General features: G+C 46.2%; 1 protein-coding gene and 1 long non-coding RNA gene across 4 annotated transcripts in view; one reads left to right on the top strand and one right to left on the bottom strand.

Annotated features, from left to right (window-relative positions):
• The window catches only part of LOC108303526, a 105,744-nt gene extending 103,002 nt beyond the window's left edge, over positions 1 to 2,742 (top strand). Inside the window, exon 3 of the long non-coding RNA XR_005200031.1 lies at positions 2,199 to 2,742. This is a non-coding gene — a long non-coding RNA (uncharacterized LOC108303526). The remainder of the gene's footprint in view (positions 1 to 2,198) is intronic.
• The window catches only part of PTPRG (protein tyrosine phosphatase receptor type G), a 770,883-nt gene that overhangs the window by 75,029 nt on the left and 678,032 nt on the right, over positions 1 to 17,822 (bottom strand). For 2 of the 3 annotated variants that reach the window (XM_017527401.2, XM_017527403.2), the window contains exon 13: positions 10,698 to 10,830. In XM_017527401.2, coding sequence (XP_017382890.1) covers positions 10,698 to 10,830 — 133 coding nt within the window. The remainder of the gene's footprint in view (positions 1 to 10,697; positions 10,831 to 17,822) is intronic. The other variant, XM_017527402.2, reaches the window with a different exon arrangement.

The following is a 17,822-nucleotide window of genomic DNA, read 5'->3' on the forward strand; positions in this document are numbered from 1 at the left end:
CACTCTTTCAGGAATTTTGGAGCGGAGCCGGCTATCCCCGCAGCTTTTCCTCACACACAATCACAGGCGCTTAAAACTACCACCCGTAAACTGACAACACTTTTGCTGAGAAGCAAATGCCACACAATCAATAACTAATATCTTGAATAATTGAGATATTTGAGGCCACCTGAGCAACCCAGCAGAATGGACATAATCAACCCTGGGGGGAGAAGACAGTTAATTCTGAGAAATCCAAAGAAAGATGGTTGTTACCTAGAATAGACTGAACATACAAGGAGTTTCCCTTTCCTGAAAAATGAGCTCGGTTTAAAAACTTACCCACCCACCGCTTCCCTAACAGAATCAGTCCAGCTTTTTAAGTATCATGGAGCATGTTTAACTGGCAACCTTTAGCAGTGAATCTCTTTCTGCTTTTGTCTAATGACTATGTGTTGGCTTGTTCCAAGAGCTTCCACTGGCATCTCAGGGCCAACTCGACAGCAGGGGGGCGGTTACTATAACAACTGACAGCTCTCGTGAATTCTGAAAGGCCCCTGAGTAGCCATTTGGGAAACAGTTATTGAGCAAAAAGTTGCCTGGGACCGGCAGCTTTAGCTGCCATGTGAACCAGACCTTCAACCACAGTCATATGGAGAAAGAAAAAAAAGGAGGTGACCACCTCCAGGAACAGCTGGGGACCTCAAAAGACTCCCTGCCCCCATCCCTTTTAGCATCTCAGAGCAAGATAGTTTAACACCACGGTGTCATCATAAACTCAAACCCTCTGAGGCAAGCCATATTTTGGCATCACAGAACGCGCCTGAGCTCTCCCCAATGGCTTGACACATTGTCAAGCTTTGGAAAGCTGAATTGTAAAAATCATTCCTAATGATTAAAAAAAAGTCTTGAAATATGGCCACAGATACGGGTTCCAAAAAGAAAAGAATGGCAAACTCACCAGTTTTAAAAGAAAAAAATACCTGTGCCAGAATACCTGTGGTCCAGTAAATGGTCTGTTGGTAGAAAAGATAAAGGTGATCACACAAACCCATGAAAAATAATGACTTAGAAGCTCAGAGTTTTCCAGATTAGAGAAAGTTTTATATACACCTACCTTTTAGATTCTCACTCTCTCCCTCAGCATTAAAAGGACACTCAGCAACTAGGACTGACCCAGTGCCTTTGCACATGTAGAATCTTCCAGCAAAGAATCTGATTGTACTCCTAACAGTGGACTTTTCTTTGCATGAAGGAAGGGCAGTTTGGCAGACTTTGCTCTAAGAAACAATGAATGCGCCATGATCCAGTGTTTCTGGGTCATCTCCTACACAGCGACCTCTGCTTGGACCACTTTTTCTTTTTCTTTGCTTTGTAAAAAATACAGCCCAAACATTCTCTCTTCCAAGAAAGTCTTCTTGGCTCCCTCTCCTCCTCACCTAACCCTGGCTGTGGTCAGAGTCTCTCCCAAACCATGCTATTTTCCTTTATCACTGTTGCAACCCAGGGGAATGCAAATTCAACCACCCACAGTGGCCCAACAGGCAAGGAACAGCGGGAAGGGCAGGGACTGGCAAACTGGCAAGGGAGTGCTTCTCAACAGTGGGCCATCATGGCTCCATCCAGCCACCAATGACACAAGGGAATCTGGGAACAATGTTGCTAAATTTTCCAGTTTATTACAAGAAGCCAGACAACTGAGGTTTTTCCTCAAATCTATTTTCTAAATAATTCAAGATTTAAAAATAAATGTCAGCTAAATAAAACTGGTCTGAAGACCACCAGTTTTCAACCTCTATTTGGGATAACCTTGATTTACCTGCTTCTTTCTTCCTCTAAGGTCTGAACCCCTTAAATGCAGGAACGCTGTCCCCTCAATGGCTCTCCAGTGCCTGGAACTAACCAGATGCTTAAGAAATGTTGAATGAACTAACAGAGGAGTCAAGAGGCCAGCCATAAAGGGTCTTAGGTCAGCAAAATACCCAAAACCCTAAGTCTGGGAAATTCCAAAGCTTGCAAGCTGTTTGATCCTGGACAAGTCATTCCCCCTTCTGGAAACTCTTTCCTCTTTTGGGACAAGCATGATGCAGACCCTGATGCGCCTTGCCTACCACGCATGGCTGCTGCAGGATTCAGTAACATAAGGTGTTCTCTGTATTAATTCAGCCATTACTGCTGCATATTAGCAGGGGTGTTTCCCCTTTCCTGTAGCTTCACAGTCACCTGCATGGGAGAAATCATTCTTATGACACCCGTCTCCTTTGTGACTTTGCTGGGGTGAAAAGGGGACAAACACCTACACCAAAATCCAGTCGTCATCAAGTAGACTCGGAAGCGTCGGCCGTTAGCGCAGATGGGTGAAGAGCATGTGCCTGGGCTGACAGCAGCTCTGGTGTCATTGTTGCTACTGCGGCAATACAGGAGGGATCTGTGTTCCAGTGAGGCACATGTGGTCAGTCATCCCTCAAGCAAGAGAGGGGTGTTACCACACGCCACCCTCGACTCCCGCATGCATCTGTTTGTTTGCCTGAGCCTCCATTATGCCAACACAAATCCCCCACACATTTGCGGTTTGCATCCCTTCATATTTATTACACTCTGTCTCCCACTGAACATCCAGGGAAGAGAAAAAATTGCGATGTCAACAAAACTCACTTGTTTTCATGAACAGCATTCTTAATGAGGAGGCACCAACACATGGCAAAATTTCTGAAACTCTAAAGATGGGACATTGAATAAAAGAGAGACCTTTTCCTACTTGCATACATGGCTAAATTGGTGTTGACTGATTTACCACAGAATTTACAGATGGCTCGGTCATGTGCTGAAGTGAATCTACAAGATCAGGCTGTGAAATCCTTCTCCTACCAAATTTTAACAAACCTAGGTCAGATGTTACAATTCCCACTTAGAGAGTTTCCAGTTTTCTGTTCCAGAATCTGCCATTAGCTCAGCCCTAGCTGAATTTGAGAAGCAAAACTTCTCTATACTTTTGGAAAGTCTTTTTCCAGGTTAGCGTTATAGTCAATAAGATATTACATTTAGTATCAAGAAAACTAGCACTGATCAGCTGGGACTAAGACCAAATACGTTAAATTATTCAACATCACAATCCTCTCAAATAATGGAGATGTAACTGAGTGAATGCCATCAGTCAGCTTCTAGAACACGTGAAACTGTCATTGGTATTTTAAGTTTTCTTCCACGTGATTTTGGCAAATCCAAAACAAAGGATGATTTATATCTGGCCTTACTACTGCCACGTACAGCAGCGGAGACATCCCCTTTTCCCAGAGAGTGTTTTTGATACACACTATAAAGTAGGCTGTGGAGGGAAGTATATGCCTCCAGGCACACTCCTCCTCCTCCGGACAAGATAACGTACTGGTTAAGACAGTGGACTATGAAATCAAATTGGCTGGGTTCAAATCCACAGGCCACCAAAAATTAACCCTGTGACTTAGGCATGTCACATGATCTTACTAAGCCTCAGTTTTCTGGTCTGCAAAATGAACATAATACTAATTATTTCCTAGGATTTGTGTACTAATTAGGTGGGAGTGTAATCTGCTGAGTACATGTCTAGTATGATACATAGTCATAAAATGTTCTTTGCTTGGCCGGGCGCAGTGGCTCATGCCTGTAATCCCAGCACTTTGGGAGGCCAAGGCAGGTGGATCACCTGAGGTCAGGAGTTTGAGACCAGCCTGGTCAACTTGGCAAAACTCTGTTTCTACTAAAAATACAAAAATTAGCCAGGCGTGGTGATGGGCACCTGTAATCCCAGTTATGCAGAAGGCTGAGGCAGAAGAATCGCTTGAACCCAGGAAGTGGAGGTTGCAGTGAGTCCAGATCGCACCATTGCCCTACAGCCTAGGCAACAAAAGTAAAGCTCCATCTCAAAAAAAAAAAAAAAAAGGTTCTTTGCTCAAGAACCTTTAGATACATAGAGTCATTTCAGGGGTGAGACATTACTCATCAGAGCAATAAGAACTACCTTCTAAGCAACGTCCCTCAGGATTACAGAAAAAAAAAATTAAAGGTATCTTTGTAATACAATTCTAAGCAGACAGAAATGCCTTGCTCATAGTAGCTACACTATTCTACGGCACAACTAATAAGCTGCACCCCCTAGCACACTGATTGGACACTGGGCACACAGCTTCTCTCCCACCATTAACTTCAAATTACATAAATCAAAAAGAAACCTTCCAAAAATTTTCCTCTTCTCTCTGAGTGGCAGCAACTGGGCTGCTCCAAGTCTTTTCAGGAACGTCAGCACATTAGTGCCATATAAACAGCTTCTCTTGTCCAAGATACGGAGCTCCTGGAATGCAATTCAAAAGGTGTGTTTTCCTACCATCTTAAGTAATAAGGCCAAAATGGCACACTTTGAAAACTTTCGAATTGATTTCTTTTCCCTTATTTCCAATAGCTCTGAACCACTGCATGCTTGATATGGTCTGCAATATTTTTAAGGCACACATAGGGTGCCATTAAAGCTTTAACTATTAGTTGATTTTATTTTTAGTATCTGCCTCACAACCCTGCCCCTTGTCCAAAATCACTTTGCACACATTTCTTCCTAGTTCGATTAGCAACTTCTGTGTTATGACAGAGTCTGGTTCCTACGGCTCTTCAAGGCAGACCTTCGCAAGGGCCATTCAACCTACCTGTACATCCTACCTGAAACATCTCAGTTAAAGCATTTTAGAATAAATGTCTCCCCAAAGATCCATGTTGCTGCCTATAAAAACACTGCTCAAATAGTCCCCGACGAGACTGATACCTCAGGTCTCTCAGACATACAGGTATCCGAGGTTTCTGCTCATAGTTTTTAGTTTCTGTCAAATTTCAAATAGACTAATGATTGGTCTCCAAAGTTCTTCCTTTCAGGAAATATATACATAAATCAATGATGCCAATGGGTCTAAATATTTAATAATACTAGGGCAATGCTTAACAAATACCCACGTGTTCCTTCTACACCATCTGTGTTCTTGGGGCTGCTTGACCATCTATAGCCAGTGGTGAATGAAGGAGTGAAGGGTTCCACTTCTAGACCGAGGAGTTGAGAACTCGGAGCCTTCCTCACTTTTCTTTCCCTGCTACAGCAATTTGGGAGCTACGTGCTCTTCCACCAGTGGAAGAGGGCTGCCCAACTCTATCAGACCTCACATGGGTGAGAAGTAAGCCTCTGTGTGCTATGAAGCCACTGGGGTGCTAGGGTATGTCTGCTGCAGTAGCAATGAACCTTTCTCTAATACAGCCGACTGGGAATTAGTATGGCTGGCCACTGGGTTTCAGAGTTGTTTCCTGGGGTTGGGGAAGGGAACGGGGTCATGTCTTTAACCCAGTTACTTAGGAATGTCCTCCTCTGGAATTGCCTTTAAGGCCTATCAGGAGCATCACCCAAACCAATTTCATTAACTTGATAGTCACCCCTTTCCTTTTTTGTCCCAAAGTGGTTCTGTTCAGTTGGTTAACCTATATTTATGCTATATTTAGCTCCAAACAGATGACTTTTATCTATTTCTAGGATAAATACTTTGCACAACTGAGATTCTTCAAAAGAATGAACTCTATAAAGAAATTCCAAAAGTTATTTTCAAGCATGTTGTATGCAATGGACATATTGCAAGCTGTGTACAGCGATACAATGTGATGACATTTAAAGGACAAAATTCATTTAGATCTGTGCATTTGATTTTATTAAAAAACAACTTCCTTTGAGGCATACCAGGACCCAGAGATGTATTTTCCATTTTTCCCTGAAGTCAGATCTGGTATAATACAAGTAATGCCTGCATATTCACCAGGAGCCAGGCACCAGGACAAGCACTTTCCATCGCTTGCACTGGATCCTCACGTGAACTTGTGGCCCATTTCTTAACTATATATTTTGCAGATGAGGAAACTGAAGTTGGTGAAGAAGTCTTTGTCTAAGGCAGCATTTCTCAACCTGCTTTTCACTGGCAGCTCCTCTAAGGTGGCCCTTTGAGACTTTTTCCCCCTAACTGCCCAGTGCCAATTTTAGTACCATGAACGCACAGTGCTATTTATGCATATGTCTATCTGTGCTTTATACACAAAATAAGTTTATAAAAATCTCCCCAAAACAAATTCACACCTTGAGAGATGACGGCACTGCTGGTGGGAAGCATGTCCCACAGCTGCACAGATAGACAGTGTGCTGCACTGTGGCTCCAAATCCAAGCTGTGTGACTGCAGGCCCATGTTACAGTCTCTGGACGCAGTAGTGTTTCTTTTTGCCCTCCTGCAGTTTGGCTCCTTCAACGCCTTTCCATCATCCTCAGGGTAAGGCACATCTCCCTTCGGTGAGGCCCTCATGATCTGCTCCAACAACACTGAGTCACATGTATCTGCTTGCAGTAGGCCAGGCTTTTTCTCCGCAGCCTCATTCTTCCACACCCTCTTCACCTGGCTTACAGCTGCTTGGGCTTCAAGGCCCAGCTTGGACATCAGGTCCTTCAGCGAGCTTTCCCTGACTCCCAACCCCCATTCCAGGCTGGGCTGAAGCCCTTCCTATGGGCTGTGATAGCAACTTGGATTTACATTTCTCCAAATACTCCCCATACTCTATTATATTTTCTCATCTGCCTCTTCCAATGGACTGTGAGGGCCACGGGAATCGTCTCTAAATCTCTAGGCCCACCAGGATGCATGGCAGGAACTCTGTAAGCATCGCATAAAGAATAGGAAGCAGAAAATGGCTCCAGTGCACATGCAACAGAAAGAGCTTTATAACTGAACTTCCTATTCACTTTTTTAGGTCTTGATGATCCTTTGGGAAACCACCCCTTGTTTGGCTTCAGTCCAAGGTTCTGATGACAATGGCACTGATCCTCCTTCTGGGCTCCAGAGTTAAATGCAAGACCTAGGCCTGACAAGACTGTTCTATTCTTTTGGCCACCAGATGACTCCAGGGATGGACAAATGACATAAGTCAGTAATAAGAGATACCATGTTGAGACTTAAGTGGAACTACTAGAGGAGAAAGATTCCCTTTCCACTGGGGTGGAGGCATGTAAGTCTAACATGGCCAGAGGCTGCTCTGTGGAAAGAGGCAGAGGGCCTGCCTGAGGAAGAGAACCACACGGAGAGGAGATCCCAGGGACTGAGGGCAAGGGAAACACAGACAGACCAAACCAGCCAAGTCCTAATGCTCCAGCCTCCAACTCCAGCCAAGCCCAGTGCTCCTGAACTTCGCAATTCCATGAATCAAACTTTTTTTTTTCCCTTAAGCTTAAGACATTTGAAACGGATTTTTGTCAACTGCGACAGAATTCTGACCAACACAGTGGGCGATGATATTGCCAACTATCTGGCCCACGGCAGGCATTCAACAAATGTGAGTTCTCTTTCTCTTCCTTGGTCAAAGAATGTGGGTCAAAAAGAAAGGACAGTGATAGTACCTACCATACCAATCTGTTGTGTGAGATGGTGCCACCCAAGGGTTTGCCACAGTGTCTGGCACTCAAAAAGGACTCAGTGAACATTAGCACTAACACCAGTATACAGCAGGAGACTTGGAAGAGACAGAATTCAGAGACCTTGAGTTTAGTTTTCCACTCTGTCATGAACCTATTAAATTGTAGTTACCAACAACCCAGAGTGAACACTCTCAAATATCAGAACAATAACCGCAAAGGGCCAGTTCTTGGTTGTGGTAGAAAATGCTGCCACAGTGAGCAGGTGTGAACCTCCCGGTGCCAGGCCTGCCGCCTGAGGAAATGATCCAGAAGGTTGTGATCTGCCTGAATGCTCTACTTATGTCAAGTCTGTTTGCCAATCCATCCAGTCTTACTGAGCCTCAAAAGGCAGAAGAGAAGTGCTGTTGTTCTAGCTAAGTGACTGCATTGCCAAAGGGGAACACACGTCTCCTCTGTATTTACCAGTTTTCTATGTCAGCTCCCCAATGCTTCCTTCTCTCACATTAATAATAATTTTTAAAAAGTTGGACTGCAAAAAGTTCCTTGTTCCCTCTAGGCTGTATGCTTAGCCAACTCATTCATCTTACCATAATTTAATTTTACTTTCCTTGCTCTGTAAGAATTTTCTTCACATTCATTTTTTGTGCTACTGGGATTAGGAATTTGGTAGAAGCTCAAGTCCAGACTCTGTTGGATGAAGTTTAAAGCTCTGGTTACTTTAAACAAAGCTTTTGAAGAAATACATATATATAATAAACATCGTAAAAATATTTCAGACAGGCCGGGTGTGGTGGCTCACGCCTGTAATCCCAGCACTTTGGGAGGCCGAGGTGGGTGGGTCACAAGATCAAGAGATCGAGACCATCCTGGTCAACATGTTGAAACCCCGTCTCTACTAAAAATACAAAAATTAGCTGGGCATGGTGGCGCGTGCCTGTAATCCCAGCTACTCAGGAGGCTGAGGCAGGAGAATTGCCTGAACCCAGGAGGCGGAGGTTGCGGTGAGCCGAGATCGTGCCATTGCACTCCAGCCTGGGTAAGAAGAGCGAAACTCCGACTCAAAAAAAATAAAATAAAATAAAAATAAAAAAAGTATTTCAGACAGGAAATATTAAGATATTGTTCAATTCCTATTTTCCATTTGGACTGAGTTTTTCAGAAATATTTTCTAAAGGGAAAATACATTTGAATGAAAGGATTTTAAAGCTGTTTACTATGTAACATAGACCTTCCCCAGAGGAAACTTGCAGTAAATACTCATGTTTTGGCTGGCCTGATATTGACACTTGTTTGGCATAATGCTCCATGGTCTTTCTTGGCCACAGTGATCCAGTTAGGGGTGGGGAGAGGATCCAAGGTGGGCCAGTCAGAAACAATCTGGAGGGTTTTGCTAGAATTGCTGGGTACAAGGTGTTTCTTTATGCTGGGGCAGCTGTGGGACCTCTCTGCTCCCCTGTGGTGACGGTCTGAGACTAAAACCCCACAGTGCTGAGCAGAGCCAAGAGATAGGCATACTGACCTTTGTTAACCTCAGCTGATTAGTTAAACTCACACTAGATGGCCTCCAATTTACCAATAGGCTTCAAACATATTTGCAAAACACTTTTTCCTGGAGAAGGGAAGACACGGAAGTGAGTCTAGCCGTTCCTATGCTCATCCCAAAATACAACACACTTCATAATCTAGCTGGTCTGCAACACTAAAGTACTTATGGGTACCTTCAGATGCCTGGGGAAACCTGAGATGACTTCCTTCCTTATTCTCCTGTTCCAGCCAATTAGGAACAGACCCAAGGACACACAACCAAGCTGCCAGCAGATTCTATTGCTCCCAGCTTCAGAATAGATCTGTACGCAATGAATGATCACCACCTGCACTGCTACCTGCATCTGAGCCACAATCATGTCCTCCTTGAACTAGTCCAATGGTCTCCGATTCTGCCACTGCTCCTCTTCAGTCTGTATTTAACACAGCAGCCGAGTAATCTTGAAGTCAAATTACAACATTCTTCTGTACCACATCCTACTCATCTTCGAGTGAAAGGCAATGCATTAACAATGGCCCATAAGGCTGTGCATGACCCGTTTCTGATACCTGCTTCTGCCACCTTACCCCTCTACTCACGTCTCGGCCCCACTGACCTCTGGCTCTTCCTGGTACACACCAGGCACGTCCCTGCCTCAGGGCCTTTGCATGTGCTGTTTCCTCTACTTGGAACTTGCCACAGATGGAGTCCATTTGGTTCCCTCCTCCTTTAGGTCCTTGCCCAGGTATCATCTTCTTGACCACTCAGAACATTCCCCTAGTCCCCCACAGGCCCCTCTCCTTTCCAGATTTAGTTTTCTCCATTATCCACTTACTACCATCTTAGAAATTACATGTTTTAGTTACTTGCTTTGCTTATTGGCTGCCTCCTCCACTAAAATGTAAGCTCCATGAAAGCAAAGACTCTTATCCGTTTAGGTCACTTTTTCAGAAATCACTTGTGCCTAGAAGATTGGCGCACGGAATGGGCTCAAATTTAATTGAATGAATGGAAAGAAGGGAAGGAGAGATGAAAATATGACACCTGTTTCTCACTGGTGTAGCCTGTTAGATAAAAGGCAGAAGCCTCCCACGTTAGTCTGGGAGGTGAAGGCACCCCGGCCAACCAAGTGGGCCTGATGGAGTTGCTCAGCTGAAAAAACAACTTCTAAACAGGCTGCAACCTGGCCTTGCACGAGAAACAGTGAGAACCAGGATAGCTTCTGCCATTTTAATCTTCCACGTATTAAATACCACACAAAGTGCTAAATGTTTTCCTATCATCCAATTTAATTTTCAGCAAAAGTCTAAGGAAAAAAATTCTAAGGTAACGAAGAGTTATTATGTGGCTACGACAAAGTAAAGCATCATTTCAGAAAAACTGCAAATGCTATGACTTATTAACTCATTTTGCTGGTTCTGAAACTAACATTCAAAATGGTCATGGGATTTGGATTTAGCAAGTAGCAGAGCTGGGATTTGAACTTGGATCTCCCTGATTCTCAAACAAAAGTCTCTTTGGTACTAAATCCCAGAAGCCTACCATAAGTGCCTTGATTTCAAAACTGGCTCTGGTCCTGCCATCATGTAACAGAGAAACGAGGGTCTCCCAGGTGCCAAGACAAGAAACAAACTGTCTCGCCTTCCTGAATGCAGAGGCCATGGCATTCCCCACCCACGAGCGAAACCCTGGCCAGCATCTGGCCCCCATATCTACTCTGTAGGTGCTGCCTGGCTTACCTCCAGTAAACGAGCACAGCAATGAGAAGGATGAGGCACACGAAGGTCAAGGCTGATACCACAATCAGAGGGATGATCCACTCCATCCTCCCTGGAGCAGGGCGGCTTATCATTCCAGAGGTGTTTTTTTCCGCTGCCAAGAGAAATCATCCCAGTTAGAGGACAGAGGTTAGTGGAGGTGGGAGCCAGAATATGATGCAGAGTTCTGTTCCAGTTTTGTGTGGTTTCTGGAGAACTGGGGCATTTGCGCTGGGCTGCCCCGTAACAGGAGGGGCAATCTGCAGCCCTTACTGTTTCCTGCCCTGACCCAACACACACACACAGGGCCTCTTCTGTGGGCTGCATTTTGTAATTGGCAGTGATAAGGATTTACAGATAGAGTTCGAGGTGTTTTTAAAGACAGCGTACAGAAGACACAGACATTCCAGCGTTACTCCAAGAACATGACTGACCCAGAAGGGCCTTTGAATGCGTGGAGGACATGTGCTCGTCTCTGAAAGAAGCAGGGTGGGATGGCTGTCCAAGAGCCTCTCAGGTTCTCTACTGCAAGGGCAGGAAGGCTAGCGTGATGGATTTCACCAGGTTAACTAGAACTGGCTGTGACTACCATGGCCATCTGTTCTTTGCTGCTCAGCATCCGTTACCCCTTCCTGTAGTAACAACTACACCCCGATTCTGCTTTGGGAAACCACCTTTTCCTAACAGATATAGTCATGGTCGGACAATCATCAGAGCGCGGGGCTCCCTGCTCTGGCCAGTGAAGTGGCACTGAAGCCAGCACAATGGCATCTCGCTCTGGAATCTCAACCACCGACTCTAAGACTGAACAACAGCGTAGCCCAGCAGGAGCACCTGGGTGCTTCTGCCCGTGGGCTCCCACCACAATCCCCAGAGATCCTGCTTTTCCTAAAATCTCCTTCTCCAGTTTTTCCTTTGATCCTATCACCTACCCCAGAGCCTTCCAAAAGCTCCTATCTTCTTTCCTAAAGACAGGAAGCCACACCTCACCCTCTTCTCAGAGCACGGATGTAACTAGCAGCCACAATCTAGAGGTTAGCAGGGAAAGCTTGCCAAATAGTTCAGGATTTTCTCGGGTCAGCCAGTACCTGTTAACAAGGCAGCTCGTTCCTCCACATCTCCAGGCCCCGAATATCTTCAGAAGTCCCCGGGAGCCTCAGCAGAAGATCTTATCTTCCCTTCCACTGTGGGAAGACGCCTGGAATGTGCCAGGTGGCCCAAATGAAGCTCGTGTGGGTGCTGGGGCTGGGAAGAGCACAGGTGCACAGAGGTGGGCCGCGGAAAAGCAAAGGTCGTCTGTGACCATGGGGAGAAGCCCCTTGAAAAATCGAACACTGGCTGCAGGCTGACTCGAGCCCAGCAAGGATTCCTCCTGCACTGCAAAAATGAGGCCAGTGTTCACCCAGTCCCGAGCGTCCCTCTGCACGACGGACTAAATGCAGAGCTAATCAGGCTGAGTTTCCAGGTGAGAGAAGGTAGGCTGAGTGGGGAAGAAAGAATTGGCTGCGGGAGCAGATTTTTAAAGAGGCAAGACTCTTGAATCAGGAAGAAGTGTGTTATGCATTTCACTGAATTTCCTCTAGTGCATTTTACGTTGACTACCTCCTTTGTTTCAGGCACAGTCCTGTGTCGTAGGTGGGACCTGATGTATCCCCAGCTCACAGGTAAGGAGACAGAGTCAAGCAGGTGAAGCACTCTGATTAAAAACTACCACATCAGGCAGGGCGTGGTGACTCATGCCTGTAATCCCAGCACTTTGGGAGGCGGAGGAGGGTGGATCACGAGGTCAGGAGTTCAAGACCAGCCTCGTCAAGATGGTGAAACCCCGTCTCTACTAAAAATACAAAAAAATTAGCTAGGTGTGGTGGTGGGCGCCTGTAATCCCAGCTACTTGGGAGGCTGAGGTGGAGAACTGCTTAAACCTGAAAGGCAGAGTGCGTTGCAGTGAGCCGAGATTGCGCCACTGCACTCCAGCCTGGGCAACAGAACAGGACTCCGTCTCAAAAAAGAAAAAACAACAACAACAACAAAAAAACCACACAGCACTTTGTTGTTTATACAGTGCCTTCCTAGCTGTGCCAGGCCACTTTCTTCACCTCCTGCTCCATTTTTTTTTTAGAATAGATTCTTACCAATCCCCCACTGTGCACAGGCCTGGTACAAGGGGCTGGGGACACAGCAGTACATCAGACAGGAGCACTGCTGTGCCATGGGGAGGAGTTGTTTAAAAGAGGCGAGGTGGGCACATGAACAAGTAACTAGAATACAATGAATGTGGCACCAGGGGAAGCACAGGGGGCCATCGGGGAATAGCTCTCCAAGCCCAGGTCTCCATGAGCTCCCCAATGAAGGCAAGTGTTGAAGGATGAAGGGGAGTTAGCCAGGCAGACACTGGGAGAAGAAGGGTGTTCTGGTCGGAGACCATCAAATCAGTAGGAGTCCAAGAATGAGAGGGAGGAGAACTAAGATGGAGAACTGGAAGGCAAATGCTGCCAGGGCCCTGGAGGCTGAAATAAGGATACGGATTTTAGTTCTAAGGGCGGTAGAAACTACTGCAGGGTTTTAAGCCAAAGCAGACATGGATCAGACATGCCTTCTCTCCGTCAACATAATGTTTTTATTGCAGAGTTCTGGTGGCTGGCCAGAAGAACCAGAGTTGCAAATAAGAATAATTTCGTGGGACCCCAGAAGGGGGCAGCCCAGCCAGGGGTGCTGGGGGAATCTTAAAGACCTGGAAGTCCTGTTAATGGAAAAAATATTGGGAGGGTTGACGCTGTAGGCCACATGTTCAATTAAAATCAGTATCCACTCTGGGAAGCCCCTGGGTACAAGGAGGGACTCTCAGTGTCTTATTTCTCTCCTCGCTCCTTACACATTACGTAGAATGGAAACTCCATGTTCTATTCATCCCAAACCACAGGAAACTCTTGGCCAACACAGTCCCTCACACTTACATTCCTAAACAATCACTGGCAATATCACCTCTGTGTAATTTCTATCACTCTTTTCTTCTTTTTTGAAACAGAGTCTCACTCTGCCACTGAGGCTGGAGTGGGTGACCTCAGCTCCGCCTCCCAGGCTCAGGCAATCCTCCTACCTTAGCCCTCCGACTACCAGGGATTACAGGCACGTGCCACCACGCCAGGCTAATTTTCATATTTTTAGTAGAGGTGGGGTTTTACCATGTTGCCCAGGCTGGTCTCGAACTCCTGACCTCAAGTGATCCTCCTGCTTCAGCCTCCCAAAGTGCTGAGATTACAGGCATAAGTCACCATGCCCAGCATATTTCAGCCATTCTAAAACCAGTAAAAAGTGATCACTCTAGAATTTCTAGGCCTTGGGAAGGGGTTAGGGAGTGACCATCTGGTATGGTCCCAGATGCCATAGGGGCATCTCTGTGTTGATGATAATGTCTGTCCCCCTCTCTTCCTCCACGGGGTGAGTGTTCAATTTTCATCAGAGTCTCAGAGAGGTCCAGGCCCCAAAAAAAGTATGAACCACCGGCATGGAGAGAGAATGAAGGTCCAGGACAAGGCTATTGAGGTCACAGCCGCCAAGGTCAGAGCTGGGCTCAAACTTGACTTCCACGATGGAGTGAGTCATCTCTCCCCCTAACATTTCCTGAAAGTGTGTGATTATTGACGCAGGGTGTGGCGGAGGGGTTCCCGGATGGGGCTGGAGCCTATCTGAAATCCCACTGTGGACAGTCCCCAAATGGCAGTATCTGTGGAGTGGCTCTGAGGTTGGCAATAACTTGTAGTGTGAGTGAGAGACCTAAGGAAGTTTTTCTGGTAAGCTGCACTTTGACCTTGACTAATGGCAGGCAGTTTCATTGGCTTGTGTCTTTTACATAAAAGCCAAGCAAAATTAAGATTGTGACTGAATTTCCATGTGGGGCGTGATAATGTTGATTTCATTTTCAAATTCACAGTACTACTTCGTCTTCCTGGTGCCAGGAGCCTGGAACTGGATTGCATCTCCAGGTGACCAAGTGAAATCTGCTCCTGTCACTTTCCTAAGCAGCCCCTCATGATACCCCTGAGTGGGGAAGGCAGGGCCCTTCAGGAGCAAGGCCTTCCACCACCCCCGCCCCAGCATCATCTCCTGCTGTTCCCCTTCACTGTTCCAGCCACACTCATCCTATCAGTGACCATGCTGGGCCACAGTCCCGCCTCACTGTCTCTGCCTCTCCCATTCCTACTGCAGGGAGGGCCTTTCCTTTCCTGATGCCAGAATTGATCTTTTTGATCCTTCAATCCTGGTTCAAAGGCTGCCTTCTCTGTGAGGCTTCCCGAAGCCCCCAATTTGTACTGTCTCTTAAGGGCAGAGTAGAGATTACAGGTTCAGATCCTGGCTCTGCCATTTTCTGTGTGACCTTTAATCCAGTTTGGGCCTGGAGTTCTTCATCTATAAAATGGGATAAAGACAGCCTGCTTCATCGAGTGGTGGGGGAATTCAATGTAAGAACGCCTAGAAGGGTGCCTCGTATCAAGCAAATGCCAAGTACCACCACCACCATCATCATCAGCTTGTGTTATCTTACCGTAAACATCACACTCAAATATACTTGCTCTTTTGTTACTCTAGTCCCCAAAGGCAGGGCTGATTTCCATCTCTCTATAAAGAACAGTAACAAAGCTCTACCTCCTACTAGCTATGCAACTCTGGGCAACTGACCTAACCTCTCTGTGCCTCAATCTCCTCTGTAAATGGAAATTATATTGCATACAGCATTGCGGTGGTATGATGATTAAATGAGCTAATGCATGCAAAACACTTAGAATGTTGCCTGGCACCTGGGTGATGTTAACTATTGTGATTATTGTTATCATTACACACCCCAACTTCGGCAACACCATCATCCGCCACCATCCTAGCAGGTGCATCATTACTTCTCGATAGCACCTCTCTTCCTCCTCAGCACCCTCACACAGCAGAGGAGAAGGTGAGTGCTCACTGAGTGTTTGCTGAATCTGACTTCTCTCTGTAACATCTGCGTGTGTAATGCCTATCATACAGAACTTCAGATGCTCTGGGCATCAGCACAAGGGGCTGCCTGTGATGTGATTATGGTAAAGACCTATGTAGGGCTGTTGGGCCCCACGGGGTTGTGGGGAGCCCTTTATGCTGCGCTGAGGTGCAGGATCTGAGAAGTAAAGAGACAGGACACTGAAGAACCGGTGAAGAGCATTTGGACTCGGGGGGTCATGCCACCTGTGAGTAGAGATCATCATCTATAGGCTTAGTAATAGGGCGTACATAATCGCATGAGTCACAAGCTAGGGGGCCACCCCATTATGTCACCTGGGCAGAGAGGTGGGCCATGTGCAGTAGGGGGCAGTGCCATGCGCAGTAGTCGAGGGTCGTGTACAGAAAAGGGGTCCACCCCCATTAGGTCACTGAGGCAAGGAGGTGGGCAGTGTGCAACAGGTATTGTACACAACCCTTCTTACCTGGGGGCTGGAGACTTCAAAGGATTTCTAATAGAAGGATACTGTAAGCCAATGCAGTGGGAGCTGACAGACTTGTACTCTTAAGACATTTATGGGATGATGAATTGAGCTAGCACAGAAGCGAGAAAAGACTGACAGGGTGTACAGCCGCCGTGACTGGTCACACCAGAGGGGTTCTTTTCCCTCGGTTACTTCCAAGATCTCAGGCCTGAGGCCTACCTTCCACAGGAACTGGATGCAAGGTACTATAACTCCTTTATCAGGAGCAGAGGCTCTTGCTCCAAGCCTGCCATACAGCGTATGCCCTTTCAGGCAGGGATGCCACCGCCTGGATCTTTTGTTCTTGTCCTGGTCTGGCTGTTTTCCCATGTGCTGCTTCTGTTCTGTGACTGCTCTAGGCATTCCTCCTACTACAAACTACTATATGGTTATATAGAAGGATTCTATAAATCAGCACTACATGTGTCAGTACAGCTCTGACTACAATACCTATATGATTATATGGAAAGATTATTTAGAGCTAAGTATGCTAGATGTAAGTATTAAGTATGATTATATAAGCTAGATATATGTAAGCAGTAAGTTATATTTCAGGCACTAATTCTATAAACTAATATATGACTATATATAAAGGATTATATAAAGGAAATAGCTGAGTAATAACACAATGAACTAAGATATTCTTCAGGCACTAATTGTGCCTGGGGTCTGGACAGTTCTCCTTCCTCGGTGCCCATGGGGGGTGTCACTGAGTGTTTGCTGAATCTGAGCTAGAATCTCAAAGTTTGCCCTGAGACTAGACTGTACCATACTTCTTTCCCCCCTCCCCTTTTTTTTTTGTGGTAGAGACACTTTCCTGGTATGTTGCCCAGGCTGGTCTCGAACTTCTGGGCTCAAGGGATCCTCCTGCCTCTGCCTCCCCTCAAAGTGCTGGGATTATAGATGTGAGCCACTGTGTCTGGCCCCCATACTTCTTTCTGTGTCCTTCGGAAGAAATACCCATCCTGCTGCCTGACTCAATTTGTGGCCCTAATAAAACAGCAAACTGCTAGGACTACTAAGAACACACAAAATGTGACACTGAGTATACACCCATCTCATTATATGCCCTCAGACAGCGGCAATCCAGGAGGCCAACCTTCCCCACGCCTAGGCCTCTAGAGACCAGAACATGATGGAGGCAGTTCTACACTCCAGACTAAGGCAGACCTGGGTACAAATTCTGACTTAGTTCCTTCCAGCTGTGTGGCTTTGGGTAAATGACTGCCCATCTCTGAGTGTCTGTTCACTCCTCTATCAAAGGGAGAAAAATGATGATACTCACGTCTCAGGGGAATCCTGAGGATGAAAGATGATTGTCTATGTGAAAACAGACTGTGTAAATTATGGCTACATAACTTACAGGACCAGATGCAAATTGAAATCCTGGGGCCCATTCAGAAGTTATTAAACAGTTTCAAGAAGGTGACAGCAGCGTATGAGAGAGTATGAAGGCAAGCACAAGCCCTTCCGAGAAGAGGGCCTACGTGGGTGCACAGGCTGCCTGCTCATGAAGCCGCCCCAGATCAGTCCGGCACCAAGCACAGTGCCTGACACACAGGAGGTGCCCGAGAAATGGTCATTCTTTTCTTTCCTTCAATGGAGTCAAGCAACA

Source organism: Cebus imitator, unplaced genomic scaffold (genome assembly GCF_001604975.1).
Source record: "Cebus imitator isolate Cc_AM_T3 unplaced genomic scaffold, Cebus_imitator-1.0 Scaffold48, whole genome shotgun sequence".
Classification (NCBI taxonomy): Eukaryota; Metazoa; Chordata; class Mammalia; order Primates; family Cebidae; genus Cebus; species Cebus imitator.